We start from the raw sequence: 20,859 nt of genomic DNA, 5'->3' as shown, positions 1-20,859 counted from the left end.
CACAAAACAAAACAGCCCATAACCTTCTGGGTCAAATACCAGTGTACAAAGAATGTTTTAGTATCATAATCTCTGAATTTATGACTTGTAAAATATCAAGTTTGGCACCAATAAAAATGAGCTAAAAATCCCTTGTTTAGAACAAAAGCATTAAATATAATCAACTATCTCCTTGCTAATGTGCCTAGGGAAGCAGTGGCAGATGGCTCAAGTACTTGAGGGCTTGCCATTCATGTGGGAGACCTGGATAAAGATCCTGGCTCCTGGCTTCCACCTGGCCCAATATCTGGCTGTTGCAGTCACTGGGGAGTGAACCAACAGATGGAAGATATCTCTTTCTCTTTCTCGCTGTTGCTCTACGTTTCAAAGAATAATCTTAAGAAACATATTCGATTAAAGAAAGATAAAATTACTCTAATGTGGGGATAAAGAATATAAGGTGTAGGGTTTGATGCCTACATCATATGACATGTCTTTCACTTACTGATTGTATAATCTTGGGCAAATTTCTTTAAGTGGGTTTCAGGTTCTTTATCTATAAAATTATACTTATTTTTATAGGTTTATTGAAAGGATGAAATGAGATAATGCCTATAAAGCACTCAGCATAGGGCTAGGCCCAATAAGAGTTCAATTGACAAAAGCTATTGAAATGTCATAATTTTTATAAGATATGAAATGCAGCTTAAATTTCTGTCAGTCACTTAGAGCATATCTGTATCTGTATTTCTATTTACCTCAGTCATGCATTTTGTTGCCACCATCTGGCAATATTTATCCTTTCTTATAGTCAGGAGAACTCAGATACTTGCTGCTCCTCCCTGTACTTCCTTAGTGTCTGGCTTTCTAGTTCTATAGGCTGTACCCCCGAGGCAGTCATACAGTTCTTGTTATCTGCCTTTGGTTAGGACAAGGACTGGGCATTAGGCACCAGTGATATATTTTTGCTGATTTCAGGCTTTTGCTTTCATTTGTGAATGACAAAGAAACACAATTATCAAGGAATACTTTAGCCCCACTGGGAGAGTCTCAAAAGGTCTCCCTCTCTTACTTTGATTGCTTTGCTTGCTGTCATATGTTAAATGTTTCAGAAGTTCCTTAGTTTAGAGACAGCATGAGCCAGAACCTGGCGGGTGGGTACAGTATTCATGTATATCTCTTGTGTATTAGAGTGTGATCTGTGTTGTTCAGTAGTAGTGATTCGATTACAATGTGTTGTAGTACTAACAGTAATATAAATGGTAATACTAGCAGCTAGCATTGATGGTGCCAGGCATGGTTATAAGCACTTTCCACATATTAACTCACTTAATCCTCATTATATTATTATTATTTCCATTTTACAGTAGTGGAAGCAGGCCCAGGTGATCAAGGAACTTGCCCAATTCCAAAGAGTTTCAAAACTTTCATCCAGTCTCTATCTTCTTACTTCTTCTACATTATTATCATTCTTATATTAATTTTTAGAGAATACTTTAAATGATCACTTCTTCAAGTTCTCAGTGTAGGAGTTTTCCCTGGGGATGGAAAGGGAAAGTTTAATCAGCTCCCCTAGTATGGAGGCTCATCTGGTGTAAGGCAGGACCTGTGGATCACTGGTGCTTTAGCACAGATGTTCAGGGTCCTCAGAGGTTGTTAAAAGGGGTTCTGCTTTACAAGGCTCAGGCAACGAACAGGGCTAGAAATGGGAATATTCTGCTACTGGGTTCTGTGGCTTTTTTTGAGTGAGACATTTTATTCATTTCCAACCCAAGAACAGATTGTGTGTGTGTGTGTGTGTGTGTGTGTGTGTGTTTAAGAATAGTTAAAGTTCAGGGGTTAGAGATGAGGGAGAGAGACTAGAAATGACCACATTAATCAGTTTAATCCCTGAGCCTCCAGATCGTTCAAAAATATTTGAGTATAAAACCTGCGAGGACTCCCCATCAGCGTCCTGAACCGACCCACAGCCAAAACTCCTCTTCAACGCGCTGGTCACCAGCTTCTTCCATTGTCCTGGAGCCAGTTCCCTTCTGGATAATTTTCACTTGGAACAAAGCCTTTGTCAACAGGAGAGTCTTTACTTGAAATAAACCTTCACGGAGGTCAGTCAAGTGGACCAAGAGGGTCAGGGCGTGCTGTCAGGGGCACAGTGGTGAGAGTAGAATATGCTGTCCAGTGGAGACCAAGACTTGTACACGGAGAGGGCCAGCCTGGCTGCTCTGGTGGCCAAGTGACTTGTAACTATTGCAGCCTTGGCATGCTGGGCTGGAGCGCCAGGCTCCCCAGTGTGACCCGCACTAAGGCTGGAAGACTGCCTGCAGTTCACATGCTGAATGAGCCCGGGAAGGTACAGATCCGGAAAAAGGGGAACCGGAAAGATGCTGTGCCTCGAGGGGACAATGGAACCAGTCCACCAGTCTGGGAGGAAGCGGAGAGGATGCACTTGCTTTGCCACGGGTGGCAGTGGAGTGCAGGCTCCGAGCGAGGGATGAGCTAATGTACACGATGACAAGCAGGAAGCTCCTGTAGGGGCAGGGTTGGCCCTTTAGTGCTTTGGGGCGGTGCGCCGGGTTAATAGGAGATAGGCACGGTAGCCAGTGTGAAGGTGTCCACGTCCGCCACAGCGAGCACACCCACGGCCGTCAGGGGTGCTGGTCATTGCGCGGGGGTCATTAAGGGAACGCCCTGCGCTCGTGGCTGCATGCAGGCGGCTCTACAAGCATTGCAAGACACCCAGACTCGCCCCTGGGCCTTGCAGCTCGCCGACCGAGGGACATTGGCCCTTGGCCACCTGCCAAGTCAGGCCGGGGCCACGGGGTAGAGGAAGGGCCGCGGAGGTGGCGCGAGGGTGCCTCAGATACCACCACAGCCGCGGCCACTCCCTTAGACTTTGGCCTAGCGGAGACTGGGGGCGCTGTGCCTCCGCCTCATAAAAAGCGCAGGGCAGGGCCGTCGCGCCAAGCCGGGGAGGCGGTGCCGGGTCCCTCGAGTACGCGCCAGCCCGCGCCCCAACCTGTTGCTGCGGCTGCGGCTGCGCTGCGGGCGCGCCCGGGTCCCGCTGGCCGACTGCCGCCGCGATGGGCCGCTACTCTGGCAAGACGTGCCGGCTGCTCTTTATGCTCGTGCTCACCGTGGGCTTCTTTGTGGCCGAGCTGGTGTCGGGCTACCTGGGCAACTCCATCGCGTTGCTGTCCGACTCCTTCAACATGCTCTCCGACTTGATCTCGCTGTGTGTGGGCCTGGGCTCCGGCTACATCGCCCGGCGCCAGCGCCGGGGCCTCGGCGCCACTTACGGCTACGCGCGCGCCGAGGTGGTGGGCGCGCTGAGCAACGCCGTCTTCCTCACCGCGCTCTGCTTCACCATCTTCGTGGAGGCCGTGCTGCGCCTCGCCCGGCCCGAGCGTATCGATGACCCAAAGCTGGTGCTCATCGTCGGCGCCCTGGGACTGGCGGTCAACGTGGTGGGGCTGCTCATCTTCCAGGACTGCGCCTCCTGGTTCGCCTGCTGCGTCAGGAGGCGCCGGGGCCGCCCGCGGCCGCCGCTGGCCGAGGGTGTCACTCGCGATGCTTTAGAGGGGCCCCAGGGCGCCGAGGGCCCGCGACATGCGGCGACCCCCACAGCCCCCAGCTTGGACTCGGCTCTGACTCTCCGGGGGACCTCGGTCGATAGGAAGCAGGAGAAAGGGTCGACCGTGTTCTCCAACGTAGCAGGTGCCTTTCGGCTGCATCCTTGGGACCGCTATCCCCTTGCCTCCTCCCTCCTCCCACAGCCTGGTCCATTCCTCTTCACTCCACGCCCTTTCTCCCCAGCTCGCCCCCGCCCATATCACCCCCGCCCCGGCCGTGCCCCGTGTGGTTTTTTTTTTTCCCCCATCTATTTCTTTTGCAAGATGCTTTCCTTTTTTTCCGGCTAACTGAACCTATTTCTTACGATTTTTCTTTTTTCCCTCCTCATTCCCCAGCTCCCTCAGGCTCTGTCCCTTCCTGTCTCTCTGTGTGGCATTGATTTTCTTTGAGCGCAGCCTTATTGGGCAACAGAGAGCAGCCGCTAGCCTCCCCTGCCCCCCACTTATTAGTTGCTCTCTGGACTTTTGCTTCTCTCCCTCCCCCATCCCCATCCTCTGTAGCCTTGGGTTTGACCGGTTTTGAGGGTGAGGTTGGACTCCCATTTGCCTTTCTGATGTTCTGATTTGAAAGGAAGTGTGAATGGAGTTCAAAGGTGGGTCTCTGGGCTTGGGGAGTTTGTGCGCAGGGTAAGGCTCCCCATTAACTAGGAGGCATTTAAAATAACCGAACTGCATCTTGAGTTCATTGGTTCTTTTTGTTTGTAGAACTTATACACAACACAAGGTTTCTTCTTTGAATGCAGGTGATTGCCTGAATACCCAGAATGAGCCTGAGGAGACTGTGAAAAAGGAAAAAAAGTCCGAAGCCCTGAATATCAGAGGTAGGATTCACTTTGGGCCAACTTGACATGCTGTTCAGTGGTCCTTGTGCAGTGCTGGAGTCTTAGTTTTTTTTTTTTTTTCTCTGCAAAAGGCAATGGTGGGTTTGAAAGCAGGCCAGTTACATGCACAGACTATGGCCTTAGTCTCTTGCCTAATCACTGTATTGATTTAGGAGAAACTAACTGGTAATGATTTATCTTTGCTCCACGTAGACCTACGCTCACCCTGCGGGCACCAGAGACCACATATCAGTACTGGGTTACTACTTTACTTGATTTTGTGCAAACACAGTTTTGCAAACATTCAGTGCAGCCTATTTTAATTGAGTGTGAGTTTGATAAAGGTGGGAAAAGTATAGGTGGGCTGCTGCCCAAAGTTCTGCCCTTTGTGGGCAACTGCTTTAGAAAGCAGATCGCCCAGTCTGCAGAAGAAAAACCTGGTGAGAACTCCTGTGAACAAAAATCATTTCTTGATTTTCAAGAAATACTGTTTCTCTTATTTTAATGGGAATAAAGAAAAAAAGAGCTTTAAGAAGCATACTCCATATTCTAATGTAAATACAGTGAAAAACACAATCCAAAATTTTCATCAGTGTGTTTTGTAGATGCAAGCATGAACATATAAAAAATTTAACAGAGCATCAGGGAGACAGTTAGCTCTTTTAATTTCAGTATAAACATAAATAGATGAATAGTAATCCCGACATAACTTGGAAATAAGTCCTCTTTGATGAAATGTTTCTTTATAATTCTTGTTTTTTTTTTTTCCATTTAGAAAGCTCTCATTTTTTAAAATAACCACTTATATATGCCAGGTTATTTAGTCAACAAATTCAACACCATTGATGATTTTTTTTAAGTACTGGGATATTTATCAATTTTTAACTCATATCAAATGACTGATTCATATTATATGCCAGATTTTTTTGTTTTGTTTTTGGTTTTGCTTGTTTTTTGTCTAAGCTCAGTGTAGGCCAAGTGCAGAGGTTTCCTGACTTTGCAAAGCTACCTTGTGTGGACTGTGAGTAATCAGGTGACTAGGTTGTCTACTGAGTGGTGATCTTTGTCTTGCAAATAATCTGCTTGATTTATCTTTATGAATCACAGATGTGGTCACATCAGAGTCTGTTCAGAAACCTTTACTGCATCCAGAATAAGGTTTAAACACTGCAGGCAATCCAGGGTGGATGCTCTGGTGCCAATCCTCCCTTCTAGACATTTCTGCCCTTCTATTCACCCCTTCACTGCCTTATCTCACCCCCCCGCCCCGGCCCTTCATCATTTTCTAATCCACACCCCTACCCCTGCCTTTTAGTGCTCGGGTAGAGTGGGGCTAGAAGTGCTTATTTAAAGTTTTATTTATTTGTTTAGTTAGTTGAGAGACAGAGAAACAGAGAAAGAAAGGCAGAAACAGAGAGCTCCCATCTGCTGGTTTACTCCTCAGATGTCAGGAGCTGGGAACTTAATCCAGGTGTCCCATGTGGGTGGCAGGAACCCAAGTACTTGAGCCATCACCTGCTGCTTCCCAGTATATACATTAGCAGGAAGCTGGAATCAAGAGTAGAGCCAGGACTCAAACTCTGACACTGATATGAGTTGTGGGCATTTCAAGTGGCATCTTAACTGCCAAAATCTTATCTTGCCAAACACCTGTCCTGGTAAGAAGTACTTACACTCCATAATCAGGCAGATCTGGTGAGAATTCTGTCTTTGCCTTTTACTATCTGGATGATGATCTCTTTGAACTTCATCGTTCTCACCTATATAATGGAGATATATTAGTACCAACATCACTGTGTTGCAGTGAGGGATTGAAAGGGTTCTTGAAGCAGAGCAGAAAACCCACTCAACACATGGGTGCCCATTATTACCATCATCACCTCCCAATCAATCCTTAGAAGATTTTCAGACACTGTTTCACATACTCCTAGGAACTAGCCACTGAAGGAGATGAGGCAGATAGTACTGTGAGCCCCGTTTCACCGATGACAATCTTGCTGTTCAGAGAAGCTGACTTTCACAAGGCCCATTGCTCATAGAAACAGTTCCAGGTTCTGAGATTCCAGCTTCAGTGCCCCAGTCCCCTGTGCTTGACAGGTAGAACCTCCATTTGCAGCCCCTCGAGTCCTCTCTGCTGGAGCATCTTCTCCTGTGACTGCTGCTTGAAATCTGTCTCCCGTTCAGAGTTCTGCCCAAACTTCCCATCTCTCAGGAAGCCTTCGCTGAGATTACTTATCATAGAGGACACTTTTTCTCCTCCAGAAAGTTATTGATGCATTTATCTCAGAATCTGGGACTGTGCTCCCCAGGGGCAATGATCTTGCCGTCTTCATCTTTGTACAGGAGGTGAGAAAACACATCACATCATCAAATCTCAAGAATTTAGGGTTATCCTGTGGTTAAGAATCTGGGTAAGATACCCACATCTCATATCAAAGAGCTTGGGTTTGATACCCGACTCCAAGTCCTGATTCCAGTTTCCTGCTCGTGTAGACCCTGGGAGGCAACAGTGATGGCTCAAGTTTCTGCCACCCAAATGGGAGACCTGGATTGAGTTTCTGACTCCTGGTATCATCCCCAACCACTGTGAACCTTTGGAGATTAGACCCAACATATAACTATCTAACTATCTACCATCTAACTGTCTCTTCATTTCTCTCTCTGCCTTAAAACAACAACAACAACAACAACAACAAAACTTAATGGGCTGATGCTTTCAATGGTTTTTCAAACTAAATGTCATGACAGTTTTACTACAATCAACTTAATAAAGTAAGATCAGCATTTAGAAAATTCAGTTGAATGAAATAGAATGGTCAATAATAATAATTCATATGTAGGAGCAGGTTTTGCTTTCTCATGAATCATTTGTTTTCATTTGCATGCTGGTATGCAAAGCTAAATTCTTAATGTGGATTAAGGGGAGAGCAAGTTTGAAAGCTACTATTTACTCACCTCTTTGGGGTGGGTAGTACTTCTCACAAGGAAAACCCGAAATTGGAATTTAGGATTTATATGAGGCAAGATGCACAGTGCTTCTCTAGGCAGACTTCCCAGACTTCTATCCCCACTCTTAATACTTTATAGCTGTGTGATCTGGGACAAATTACTTAGGTGTTCTGTGCCTCAGTTTCTTCATTTGTAAAATGGAGAGAGTAACCATTTCATGAAGTCCTTAAGAAGAATTAACACATAAATAAACTCAAAACAATGCCTGGTGCATACATGTTGGCTAGTATTATAGCTATTATTATTATTAGATCAAAAAATGAGTTACTCTATGTCATACAAATTATGACTTGACCAGACAATACTGTCTTATTGAGAGCCTACGTTGTGTGCCTCCAGTGCTATAAAACAAGGAAATACAGAGTATGATCCTGACCCTCATGTTACTTTTTTTATCAGTGGAGGAAAGGAGGCTAACATGCATGCAATGGGATAACAGACTGTCTCAGGTTGTGAAAATGCTGTCAAGGGTTTGTAGGCAAAATGAGATTTTCCTGTCTGTATGGTAGCATTTTGTGATGTCCTGAAGAAAGTGAATTCTTGCTGCAGGAACAAGATGTGTAGGACCACTTTGGGGAAAATTTTGTTTCCTCCCTCTGACTCAGGATGGGAACTAGCGAATAAGAAAGACTCTTGGGTTTGGGTGGGGAGAACGAGGCACAGAATTAGAAAATGGAAAGGTTTATTGTATATGTTGAATCAGGATCCTGTTAGCCTCAGTAAACACTCAGCCAAAAGGAAATGCAGATTTTTTTATTCCTGTGTATTTTGGGGGGACATTTGTCATGAATTACATTTAGTGTATGTACAGAAGCTGTTTTGCCTATGATGTTACTCAGAATCCTGGATGTGCTACCAAGAGGAGGAATTAACCCAAAATACCCTGCAAGGGATACTATTTAGTCTGGGCCATGAGTTACTTGTTAGTAATTTGGATTATTATTAATTCTATGGAGTGGGTCTGTGAGATACATGCAGAGACAAAGCAGACCTTTCTGACCTTTCTTTTTTTTTCCCAAAGAAACCTTTTATTTAAGGAATACAAACTTCATGCATTTCATAAATACAACTTTAGGAATACAGTGATTCTTCCCACCGTATCCGCCCTCTCACCCACACTCCCATCCCTCTTCCTCCTCCTTCTACTAATCCAACTCTTATTTTTTACTAAGATCTACTTTATTTTTTTTAAACTTTTATTTAATGAATATAAATTTCCAAAGTACAGCTTATGGATTACAATGGCTTCCCCCCCATAACTTCCCTCCCACCCGCAACCCTCCCCTTTCTCGCTCCTTCTCCCCTTCCGTTCACATCGAGATTCATTTTCATCTCTCTTATATACAGAAGATAAGATTTACTTTAAATTAACTTTATACTTAACAGATTAACTCTATATTAAGAGTTCAACAAACTGTATTAAAGAAAAAAAACCTGTTCCTCAACAGTCAAGACAAGGGCTGTTCAAAGTCATTGCATCTTGAAGGTGATTTCACTTTTTCTTTAAAATAATTCTTTTTTTTTTTTGAGAAACTTAGTTAACTTTAAAGAAAAACCCAAGAATAATTGATACATCTTTTATGAGCACTTAGACATAACTAAAACTTATGAGACATAAGAATATCCTTCACTTAATACATAAAATAAAGTAAATCTTTAAGAACAGGTTTTACTATTAACTCTTATAATACAACTCTGAGGACAGAGGTCCTGCATGGGAAGTAAGTACACAGTGACTCCTGTTGTTAATTTGACAATTAACACTCTTATGTATGTTAGTGATCACTTGAGGCTCTTGACATGAGCTGCCTAAGTTATGGAAGCCTTTTGAATCCACAAACTCCTTCAGTATTTAGACAAGGCCATAAAAAAGGTGGAAGTTCTCTCCTCCCTTCAGAGAAAAGTGATCTTTCTTTGATGTCCACTTCTTTCCACTGGGGTCTCACCCACAGAGGTCCTTCATATAGGACACTTTTTAAATAAAAAGTATTTTACAGAAATACTCCTCTTTACAGAATACTCCTCTTTACAGAAATATTCCTCTCACAATGAGGAGACCTTTCTTTCTTTTTTTTTAAAGGTTTATTTATTTATCTGAAAGTCAGAGTTATACAGAGAGAGGAGAGGCAGAGAGAGAGAGGGAGAGAGAGAGAGAGAGAGAGAGAGAGAGAGTTCGGTCTTCCATTCGCTGGTCCACTCCCCAATTGGCTGCAACGGCCGGAGCTGCGCCCATCAGCCAGGAGCTTCTTCTGGGTCTCCCATTCAGGTGCAGGGGCCCAAGGATTTGGGCCATCTTCTACTGCTTTCCCAGGCCATAGCAGAGAGCTGGATCAGAAGTAGAGCAGCCGGAACTCGAACTGGCGCCCATATGGGATGCCGGCACTGCATGTGGCAGCTTTACCTGCTATACCACAGTGCTGGCCCATATGGGATGCTTCAAGCCAGGGCATTAACCCACTGTGCCACAGCGCCAGCCCCAAGGAGACCTTTCTTAATTTGACACTTTCTCTTAGAGCAGTGCTTTGGGAACTGCTCTACGCAAGTCAGTCACCTGGGGGGCTTAAAGTGCATATTCAGGTTCAGTAGACCTAAAGGTGAGCCTGAGAATTTGTATTTCAAGTTCCTGCATGATGCTGATGCTACTGTAAACACTGTTTTGAACAGCAGGATTCTGATTTGCTTTCTGTAAAATACTTTTTATTTATATTTTATAATCTTTCTGACCACCTAATTTACCAAATTCTACCTTATCTATCAGTTATTTAGATAAGTCAGATCTTCTTTGCTGGGATTCCATGTTTTCTTTATCTTAATATCATCAGAAACAATTCCCTTAATTAAAGGAATTCATTATTTTTATTATTATATGCAGATTTTAAATCTCATTTTGTTGTAACAAATGGCTCTGTATGCAGTGAAAACTTTGCAGAGTCCTTGTTCTTGAGGCTCTCATAAATCAAATGCCATTGAAATGTGCACAGGCTTAGCGAAAAGTAGGCAAAGGCCTATAGGAATAGAGAAAATACTATTTTTTTAATAGGATCCATTGTGCTGTTTAAAAAGAAAACAAGTAGCAACAGATATTCATATATGTGGAAATCTGAGTCACTGAACTCCCAGACCTGGGTGTGTGCTTTAGTGGTCTTTCTTTCTTCTTGGCAGGTGTTCTTTTGCACGTGATGGGAGATGCCCTAGGGTCTGTGATTGTGGTCATCACAGCCATCATATTCTATGTACGTCCCCTGCAACCTGAGGTCCCGTGTAACTGGCAGTGCTACATTGATCCCAGCCTGACTGTTGTCATGGTCATCATCATTTTGTCATCTGCCTTCCCATTGATCAAGGAGACCGCTGCCATTCTACTGCAGATGGTCCCCAAAGGAGTGAACATGGAGGAGCTGAGTAAGTAGATTGCAACTATTGAGCTAGAACCACTGTTGAGTTAATGCCATTCAGGCCAAAAGGCCAGCATTATTTCAGAGCAGTGTTTGATTTAGGTATTCTGAAGTACTTAAAAAACCACTGGATGATACAGACCTCCACTATATGTTTTGTTGTCTAGTAAGATGACTCGTAGTTCCAAGAACCAAAGACCCTTTGCAACTCATGATTCTTTGACTCATTTACAATTAAAAAAAATGTTCAAGTTGTTATTTGAAAGAGAGACAGAGAGTGAGTGAACTCCTGTCTTGGTTCACTTCCCAATGCCTGCAACATCAGGGACATGGCAAAGTAGAAGCCAGGAGCCAGCAACTCCATCCAGGTCTCCCATGTGGTTGGCAGAAACTCAACTTTTGAGGCTTTATCACTTCCTACCAAGGTCTTCATTAGCAGGATGCTGGAGTCGGGTGCTGCAGCCTGGAATTAAAGCCAGATACTCTAATATGGGATGCAGTGTCTTAACTGCTGGGCTAAACATCTGCCCACCTTCATCTGCAAATGTTTGAGAATGTATTGCTTGGGCAGTGCCTATTCTTGGGCTATTTCCCTGAATGTCTAAGATTTATTTTGACTCAAAGAAGACCACTTCTGTCGAGAGCCTGAATTTTCTTTTTTTTTTTTTCCTGAAGACACGAATCATTAACATTCTATATCCTGCTTTCTAATTATCTGAATTATATATACCCAAATTAGATTTAAATGGATCTTAATTCATTATGTGGTGATAGTTACACTGTCTCCTGAAAAAAGGGTAATTTTCAAGGGGATTATGCTACGTAGGACATAGCCCTGCCAGCACTGTGTTCAGTAACACACACTACTACCAATGTGAAGCCATTGCCAACAGTTGCTGCACCTGGATCTCTTGATGGTCTTTTGGGGCCTCTTCTTCTGACAACATTGGTCAGTTTACTGTCTCTGAGAGTCAGTGGGATGTGGTCAACTTTCTGGCTGCTTTAAAGAAACCAGCTTCCATGTTTTGAACTCCTTTTATTTGCCCAGTGCTGCAGGCAAAGGAGATAGGGAGAGAGCGGGAGACTTAGGAACAGGCACATAGCATTGCTTTTGTCTTCCCAGTAGCTAGGTTGTCTTCCAGGTGAGGAAACAAAATAAACATATACCAAAGTATTTGTGATTTATGCTTTATATGCCTTTTAATAAAGTTACAAATAAATACAGTTACAGACACATCACTGACCCTCTAGAGCTGCAGGTTATACATTTGTGGAATCAACCAATGTGGGTTGAAAATATTTTAGAACATTGTATCTTTACTGAACATTGATGACAATGTCTTGTCATTACTCACTAAGCAATATAGTACAGCTATTTATATAGTAGTTATTTTGTATTAGGTATTAGAAATAGTCTAGAAGAGATGATTTAAAGCCTTGTATAGGTATATGTATATGCAAATACTATACCATTTATATAAGAAACTCCAACAACTATAGATTTTGGAACCTAAGGGAGGTCCTAGAACCAATCTTCCAGGAATACTGGACTACTGCATTTAAAAACATTTTTAAATATAGAAAATAATAGGCTGGAGTTGAGACACAGCAGATTAAGCTGCCACTTACAATGCTGGCATCCTTTATCAGAGTGCTGATTCTAGTCCTGATTACTTAACTTCTGATCCAGCTCTCTGCAAATATGCCTGGGAAGGCAGCAGAAAATGGCTTGAGTACTTGGGCCTCTGCCATTGTGTGGGAAACTGTTGGAATTTCAGGCTCCTGGCTTTGGCTTAGACCACCCCTGGCTATTGTACCCATCTGGGGAGTGAACCAACAGTTGGAAGATTCTCTCTCTCTCTCTTTTTCTTTTTTTCCCTCCTTCTTTCCCCCTCTCTCCATTGCTCTACCTTTTAAATAAGAAAATACATCTTTAAAAAAATAGTAATAACAACAGAAACACTTTTATGGTGGCTTTTTACATGCTAGGTCCTGTTTTAAATGCTTTACTCATCCAAACACCTTTAACTCTTTAAATAATCCTATGAAGTACTATTATTATCAATCCTAATTTATAGATAAGGAAACTGAAGCTGAAAGGAGCCAGGTAAATTTTCTAATGCTCTGTAGGTTTGAAGTCACTAGAAAGGGATTCTAACTCTGGCTGGCTGCAGTGTCTTTGCTCATGACCACTACTCAGTACCATCTCTCCAATATGTACTCACTTTAGGAAGTATGGAGAATCAAGAAGAGTCTAAACAAGAAAACCAAAATCTCCCATAATTCCACCATAGAACTTCCCACTCTTAAACTTTTTTTCTGTATACATTGTAAAAAAAGAAAAAGATCTCGCTAAATATACAGCTTAGCTATTTGCTTTTTGACTTAAAAATATCTTATGTGGGGTAAGCATTTAGCCTAGCGGTTTAGATGTCTACATCCCATATCAAAGTGCCTGGGTTCGATGCCTAGCTTCAGCTTTGGACTTCAGATTTCTGCTGACATAGACTCTGGGAGGCAGCAGTGGGTGGCTCAAGTGATTGAGTTCCTGTCATCCACGTGGGAGACATGAATTTGAGATTCTGACTCTTGACTTCCACCCAGCTCTGCCCCACCCATTGTGGGCATTTGAAGAGTGAACCAGAAGATAAGAGTGTTCTCTTTTTCTCTTTTTATGTCTCTCACTCTTTCTGTCTCCCAAATAAATCAATTGAAAATGGTCTCATATCCTTAAATATCTAACTTATTTTTTTTAGCAGCCTAATCATATACTCTAACATACTTGGTTGAACTTTTTTCTTGTAGTTTCAATTTTTTAGTAATATAAAGACGATTTCTCAAGCCATTATTGTATGTAAATATTTGGCTATTCCCTTTAGGTTTAATTTCTACTACTGGAGTTGCTGGTAAAGTTATTTGATCCACATTGCTGAATTATCCCTTTTTAAAAAAGATATTCTAGTTTATACTCCTACCAGTAAAAGTGTCCATCCCTTGTGTACTCAACAACCCTGAACATTTTTTCTTGTTGTTTAACTTATTTTCTTGAAGTACTTTTTATGGGTAACAGTGTGTGGAATGGGAATTCAGACAGGAGAAAAGAAATTTTGGGGAGTATACTCATATGAGTATGACTGGTTTAGCTTCCTGTTATTTTAGTGAGCATGTTTTCCTTTTGGTGAGAATATTGGAAGGAACCATACCCGTCCTGCAGTTCTGTGTTTGAATGATGGCACTCACCTTGGCTATCGTTCGGTTTTCTCTATTCTAGTGAGTAAACTCTCTGCTGTGCCTGGAATCAGTAGTGTGCACGAAGTGCACATCTGGGAACTTGTAAGTGGAAAGATCATTGCCACCCTGCACATCAAGTATCAGAAAGACAAGGGTTATGAGGACACCAGCACAACAATTCGAGAAATCTTCCACAATGCAGGTATCCACAATGTGACCATCCAGTTTGAAGATGTGGATTTGAAGGATGCCTTGGAGCAGAAGGACTTACTGTTGCTCTGCAGCTCACCCTGCATCTCCAAGCACTGTGCTAAGAAGCTGTGCTGTCCCCCCGGGGCACTGCCTGTGGCCCATGTCAATGGCTGTGCTGAGCAGAATGGTGGTCCCCCTCTGGAGATGTACAGAATTAGAAGAGACCAAGCAGAAGTGGCTATTGATGTGTCTTTGGATGGCTATCTGAGCAACCATGGACAAGCTCCTAACAAAACTCAGGAGGACCACCTCTATGAAAACAGCACACATTTTTAATCTGGTACTCACATAATTGGACTCTGTAGACAAGGCACTCTGGGATCTTAACCAGCTTGGCTGTGCAAAGAGCTTTGTGGGTTGTGGGGTCAGACCAAACTCGCACTGTGTGCTCTCCATGTTCCATAGAGATTGGCTGTTTGGAGTAGGAGCTTTAAGTACCTGTTAATTTTTATGTGACTGATGACTGATTTACTCTGAGTATCTCATGCTGCTCTTTAAAAGGCAGTTTTAGGTTGAATATGACTTTTCTAAACCAAACTGCTCCAGTGTGTCTATCAAGGACATCAAAGGCTAGGACTCAATCACTGTGGATGGCAGGATTCAAAATAGTTTTTGTTTTTAAACTCATTAGAACTTCTAGCTGACTCCCAAGAGAGCTCAGAGCCTAGGTACACTGTAAAAACTGAAGTGCCATGATAGGTGTATTTTCCCCATTCCTCTCGAAGATTATAAAAGAGGAAAGTTAAATATTTCTGGCATGGCCGAAATATCTTTTTTCTTTGATTCATTTCTGAATAAATGTAAAATTACTACCTGTTTAGGTGGAAAATGTTCTCAGAACATTGAGGGAGGCAGCACTTAGTGGAGTGGGGGGGAAAATTGGTGTTAGAACATCTCTTCATTTTGTGAAGTGAGAGAAAGCTAGGTGTTTACTTTCTGCTGTGAACTGAACCATAACTGTGGGTGTTTCACAGGTTCAGATGTGTAAATATGTGTACATCTTTTTCACTTAGAAGTTTTGGAATATTTCTACTTCCTTAAATGTGACACAAATTCTTACTTACTGTCTTTTAGAGTCAGTCTACTTGGGACTATTTTATTGCTTTGATGATGATTTACTTATTTGTCCAAATTTCCTTTGAGTTTTCTTTTATTTGATCACATTGATCTAGATAGCATCTACCAGGGGAAAATGTGGGTAGAATATATGACATTGAGTGTTCATTTCTTTCAGATAAATAAGCTAGTTAGGCTTCTCATTAATTAGACATATTTTAAATATTTATTATATTTGCCAACTAGTAGCTCGATGGCAAAGTTGATGTCTGAGGAAGAAAATGAAAATTTTTAGTTGCTGCTTTCAATGTGTTTTGATGAGCTTAGCATTTTCTTTTATGTCTGTAATACAGATAAGTTTATTATAATCTGATTCTGACCCATAACCAAACTACGTTAGTAGTAGAGAAGCGTCTGTCATGTATTTAACACATTGCTTAGACATCAGTATTTAAATCAAAGCAGGCTCATAGGTATGAGAACATGGGAAGTACCACTGGGGAAATGGTATCTTTGATAATTTGCAAAATTGACTGGAAACAATCTTGTCTTAGGCTGTAATATTTGAGTCCTGAACAGAATCTGCCCGGGATACATCGGAAATACTGCATTGATAACAGAAAGAGCATCCTCACTGAGCACAGCATCACTGAAAAATTTATCTTAGCCTTAAATATGAAGGCTGGAATACATAAGCAGCTGTGATCACTAGAATAGCAAGTTCTTTATTTGAAAATCCATTATCTGAGAGCAGACTGGCCATGGATTAGGTAAATAGAAAAATGCCTAAAAATGTTCTTATGTCTTGAAATTTACTGAGCTAGGTTATATGCACTTTATAAGTTAAAACAGGGGTAAAAAATAAAGAAGATAACATTTCAATTTTTAGTGTTATAAGTATGGCATATACTAACACAAACCAGAAGTTTCTGTAAGAAACTCACTGTAGTCATATGTGGGCCAAGTTTTCCTGCAGAAATATTATTTGAGATGCCTTATTCTGAGCAAAAGAAGAAATCTCGCCTCTTGTTCCAAACTTGAAGGTCTAATTTGATTTCACATCATTCTTTTATTGAAAGGGAGAAGTTGTAATTTCAGAGTTTTTGTGCAGCTAGCTAAAGGAATGCCTTTGGTTTGCATCCACACAATGTTCTTTAATTAATCTCTTAAGTATTTTTTTTTTTTTTCTGGAAGGGAAAAGCCATTTAATTCCAATATAATTAAATCTAACTTCAGAACAGGAATCTTGATTGGTGCTTAAGAATATATTGAAAGATGGACTACAGTCCATGCAGAATGATACCTTTTTAAGACAGTTTGGCTAAGTACCTTTAACAGTGTCCAAACAGGCTGAGTAAGTGCAATATTTTTGTGCGTTTGCCACCCCCAGCACTGTGATGCCCGCTGCTCGGGTTTTTTTAACTTGGATTTTACTCTCTCTTTAGTTGTCCTGCCTTTTAATTCTACCAAGGAACTTGTGAGAGTTCTTTTCCCCCTTTTGAATCAGCCCTGCTTATTGGGAATAGCATCTGGCCAATAGCAGATTTGAAATAAGACTGTTTTTCTTTGAGATTAGAAAAATACTGCTACCCAATTGGTATTCCTGTATGTTTAGTTTTAGAAAACTCTTTTTTTTTAAGACCAGTAAATAATTTTTAAAAAGTCAGTGGCATCCTTCTGTGTGTCAGGTCAGGAGCAGTTTTCCTGTATGCTAATAAGGCCTTCTACCCTTCCAGCACTTTCCACTGCCCACCTGCCCTTCAATTTCTATAGGAAGAGTCCTTTCCACGTTCTTTCAAAACCAGCTATAGGAAGTACTCTGTCTGTTTCATTTTCCAACTTCCAATTTTGTTTTTGAAAATAAAAGTTGATTTTTTTTCATATTGGGCCATTATGAATATCTGCAAGGCTACCAGTCTTCTTGGTTGACAGAAAAAAAAAATCCTTCTAACTTTTTGATAAACTATCAATTAAAAAAACCCATTACTTGAGCAAGAATTAAAACTATTCCCCAAATACAGTGGTTTATTTATTTTTTTTACCACCGACTGAGCATACAAGTATGGCAGTAGAACAGGACCCCTGAAATTCAATAGGAATACATGCTTTGACTGTTAAGTGATTAACGGTAAATCATTGAGATGGATCTTGGATTGTAATATAAGGCAGCTGCCCTGTGAAGGTAGTGAGAGATTTTGTTGTGTGTAAACAAGGCTTTCTCAATCTTGAGAAATCTCTCTCAAGGTTTCTCACTTCTGACACTTTGAACTGGATCATTTTGACGTGAGGCAGGCTGAGTATCATGGGACCTTTACCAGCATCCTGGTTTCTATCAGTGTCACAGTCACAAGTGTCTCCAGGCATTGCCACGCATTCCCTGGGGCAACATTACCCCTAGTGCAGAACCCCTGGCTAGAACCAAAGGTAGTTTAGGGATGTTGTTGATGACAACCCCTCCACAGCCCAACAGTCCTTCTAATATTATCCATTCTGTATAAGTCATTCTATTAAAACAATATTTTTAAAGACCAGATAAAATGATGTATAAAAAATTACAATTATCTCTACATAGGAATTTTTGGCATTTAGAGAAAAAATATAATTTAGAAAAAAACCTTTCCAAATCCTGTTACACAGATAAATCATTATGATAGAGAAGGAAATGAAGGGAAAAATATTTGCTCTCACTATCCTGTAAAATGATGATCTCTTCAAGTCATGAGTAGCCCAATTTGATGAGTCCATTACTACATGAGAATGGATAATACCTGCAAAATTGTTTTGGGGGATTAAGATGTTTAGTTTTCCTTTATGTTTAAAATGGTCACTTTAAAACTTGCTGATGTTTCTTGTTACTAGTTCCTGGTAAGCAGCTCATGATAGTGCTAGTGACAAGTTCAGACATTGAAAAAAATTCTTTATTGTTTATAACTAACTTAATCTCTTGCTAAATTAGATCCATTGTCTTCAAGAGGGCACAATACATTCCCTAATTCTTAAAGATCTTTTAAGGCATTTTTGTACTCTTGCAGTTAAAGACTACAATAAAGACTATTTTAGGATTAGTATTACATGAGGATTACATGCCCTGATTTGGATTGGATTTCAAATCTAGATTAATGATCGTTGACTGTATGGCTCTTCTGTAACTCTACATTTTGCCTGACAAAGAGTTGCCTTTTTGTGCTTCGGAGTGTATTTATGTCTGAGAGGCCACAGGCTGGAATGAGGTTTTTGAACCTACAAACCTATCTCCAATGGAACTTGCATCAGACCATAATCCTCAAGGTAATCTAAATGTTCTTTTGAGTTTGGAATTGAGCTGATGCAAAGGAGTCTTTTTCTGGCACTTCTCATTTTAGGTATTTTATTCCAGACTCTTTTGTTTACAAGGAACTATCTTGAATATTTGCTAGATAATCAACCAACACCTCTCTGTAGAAAGCCAGGTCAGAGAACTTGAGCCTGCTCTGAATGCTAATGAGAACAATCTGGAAAGGATGATTTTTAAGGGAAAGTTATCCCTTCCTGGAGGTCTGAAGTTATGTTACAGTATTGTGGAGTTTTGTTGCTTAAAATCCTTTTGCCTTCCAAGGTGGTTTTTCCAAAGTGTAATAAGTATAATCTTCACATTTGGGGGAATTGTTAAAATTTAAGATATAAAATTAAAATAACTCATTACTGATTGCTTGTAAGTCCCCCAATGGTGTATATGTGTATTTGCATACCTTTAAAAAGAAAGATGTTCAATGGTGCTGTAAATACAAACTTTTTAACAAATAAAATATGACCAAGATATACTGGTGCAAATTAAATAGATAACCCAAAGTACCTGGGCTCATTTTGTGTTTGTCACTTACTCTGCTAACTCTATTACTCAGTGACGCCGTTGACTGGTTTTAATGATTCAGGCCGGAACCCAAGCAGCACTTGAGCCATTTTCTGCTGGCTTCCAAACCTAGGTTACAGGAAAGTGCTACTACAAAAGTGGGCATATGCTATGAGATATATACTGTGACGTTTAAGGTTTAAACATTCTGGTTCTGGGATCTGTTTGATTTCAAATCAAACATGTTAGGTCACTGGTCTTTCGATGTGCTTTGTCAAAGAGTAAAAAAGATGTTCTCAGTCCTCACTTTTGCCATCCTTAAAATGGAGAAAATAGGCCGGCGCCGCAGCTCAATAGGCTAATCCTCCGCCTACGGCGCTGGCACACCAGGTTCTAGTCCTGGTCAGGGCGCCAGTTCTGTCCCAATCACTCCTCTTCCTGTCCAGCTGTCTGTTGTGGCCCAAGAAGGCAGTGGAGGATGGTCCAAGTGCTTGGGCCCTGCACCCACATGGGAGACCAGGAGAAGCACCTGGCTCCTGACTTTGGATCAGTGCGATGCGCTGGCTGCAGCGCACTGGCCGCAGCGGACATTGGGAGGTGAACCAATGGAAAAAGGAAGACCTTCCTCTCTGTCTCTCTCTCTCTCACTGTCCACTCTGTCAAAAAAAAAAATTTTTTTTTTGAGAAAATAATAGGGTCTGCCTAATGAGATTGTTGTGAGGAACGAAAGAGAGAGCCCTTGTTGGAGCACTTAGCACAGGACCTAGGTCTATAAATGCTCTATGAATGCTGGATATTTTTTGTTTTGTTTTTAATTTAAAAATTTATTGAATTTATTGAATTTCTTTGAGAGGCAGAGGGGAGAAAGAGAGGGAGAGAGAGAGATCGAGATCCTGTCTACTGGCTCAGTATCCAAATGCTGGCAGTAGCCAAAGCCGAGAGCTCACTCTAGGTCTCCAAGGTGAGTGGCAGGGACCCAAACACTCGTGCCATCAACTGCTGCCTTCCAGGTTATGCATTAGCAAGAAGCTGGAATCTGGAGTGGAGCAGGGCATTCAACCCAGGCACTCTGGCATGTGATGTGGGCATCCCAAGAGGCATCTAAACCACCAGTCCAAACACTCACCCTGAAATCTAGATCTTTTTAAGGTTTGTTTACTTATTTGAGAAGCAGAGTTACAGAGAGAGAGAGAGAGAAAGCGAGAGCAAGATCTTCCATCCGCTGGTTCACTCCCACAGGTTACCATTTTTAAAAATGATATGTATCATATGTTCTCCCTGATCGGTGACAACTGACTGAACACCAAAAAGGAAACCTCCTGAAGTGAAATGGACACTATGAGAAATGGTGACTTGATCAGCATAGCCCTGACTGCTAATGGACAACTTAATACATTATCCCTCATAGTATTTTTTTTTTGTCTGTTCTACTTAATATGACTGGTTTAATTCTGTAATTATCACACAGTTATTCTTAAGTGTTGAAAATTAACTGAAATGTGATCCCTGTTAAACATAAGAGTGGGAATAAGAGAGGGAAGAGATGTATAATTTGGGGCATGCTCGGGCTGACTTGCCCCAATTGGTAGAGTTGGAAACATACCAGGGGATTCCAATTCAATCCCATCAAGGTGGCATGTGCCAATGCCATCTCACTA

General features: G+C 41.6%; 1 protein-coding gene across 3 annotated transcripts in view; it reads left to right on the top strand.

The window, feature by feature from the left end:
* SLC30A10 (solute carrier family 30 member 10) overlaps nt 1-19,203 on the top strand; it is a 46,562-nt gene extending 27,359 nt beyond the window's left edge. The window contains exons 1-4 of one of the 3 annotated variants that reach the window (XM_008268414.4): nt 2,615-3,693; nt 4,352-4,429; nt 10,601-10,840; nt 14,105-19,203. In XM_008268414.4, the coding sequence (XP_008266636.3) occupies nt 3,060-3,693; nt 4,352-4,429; nt 10,601-10,840; nt 14,105-14,592 (1,440 nt within the window). In that variant the 5' untranslated portion in view covers nt 2,615-3,059 and the 3' untranslated portion in view covers nt 14,593-19,203. Of the gene's footprint in view, nt 1-2,614; nt 3,694-3,893; nt 4,202-4,351; nt 4,430-10,600; nt 10,841-14,104 lie in introns of those variants that run through there. The other 2 variants (XM_070054953.1, XM_051820584.2) reach the window with 2 other exon arrangements.
* The last annotated feature ends 1,656 nt before the right edge of the window (nt 19,204-20,859 follow it).

The sequence above is a fragment of the Oryctolagus cuniculus genome, chromosome 13, assembly GCF_964237555.1.
Source record: "Oryctolagus cuniculus chromosome 13, mOryCun1.1, whole genome shotgun sequence".
In the NCBI taxonomy this organism is placed as follows: Eukaryota; Metazoa; Chordata; class Mammalia; order Lagomorpha; family Leporidae; genus Oryctolagus; species Oryctolagus cuniculus.
Note: the sequence above shows the minus strand (reverse complement) of the source record. Positions and strands in the feature narration are given on the sequence as shown.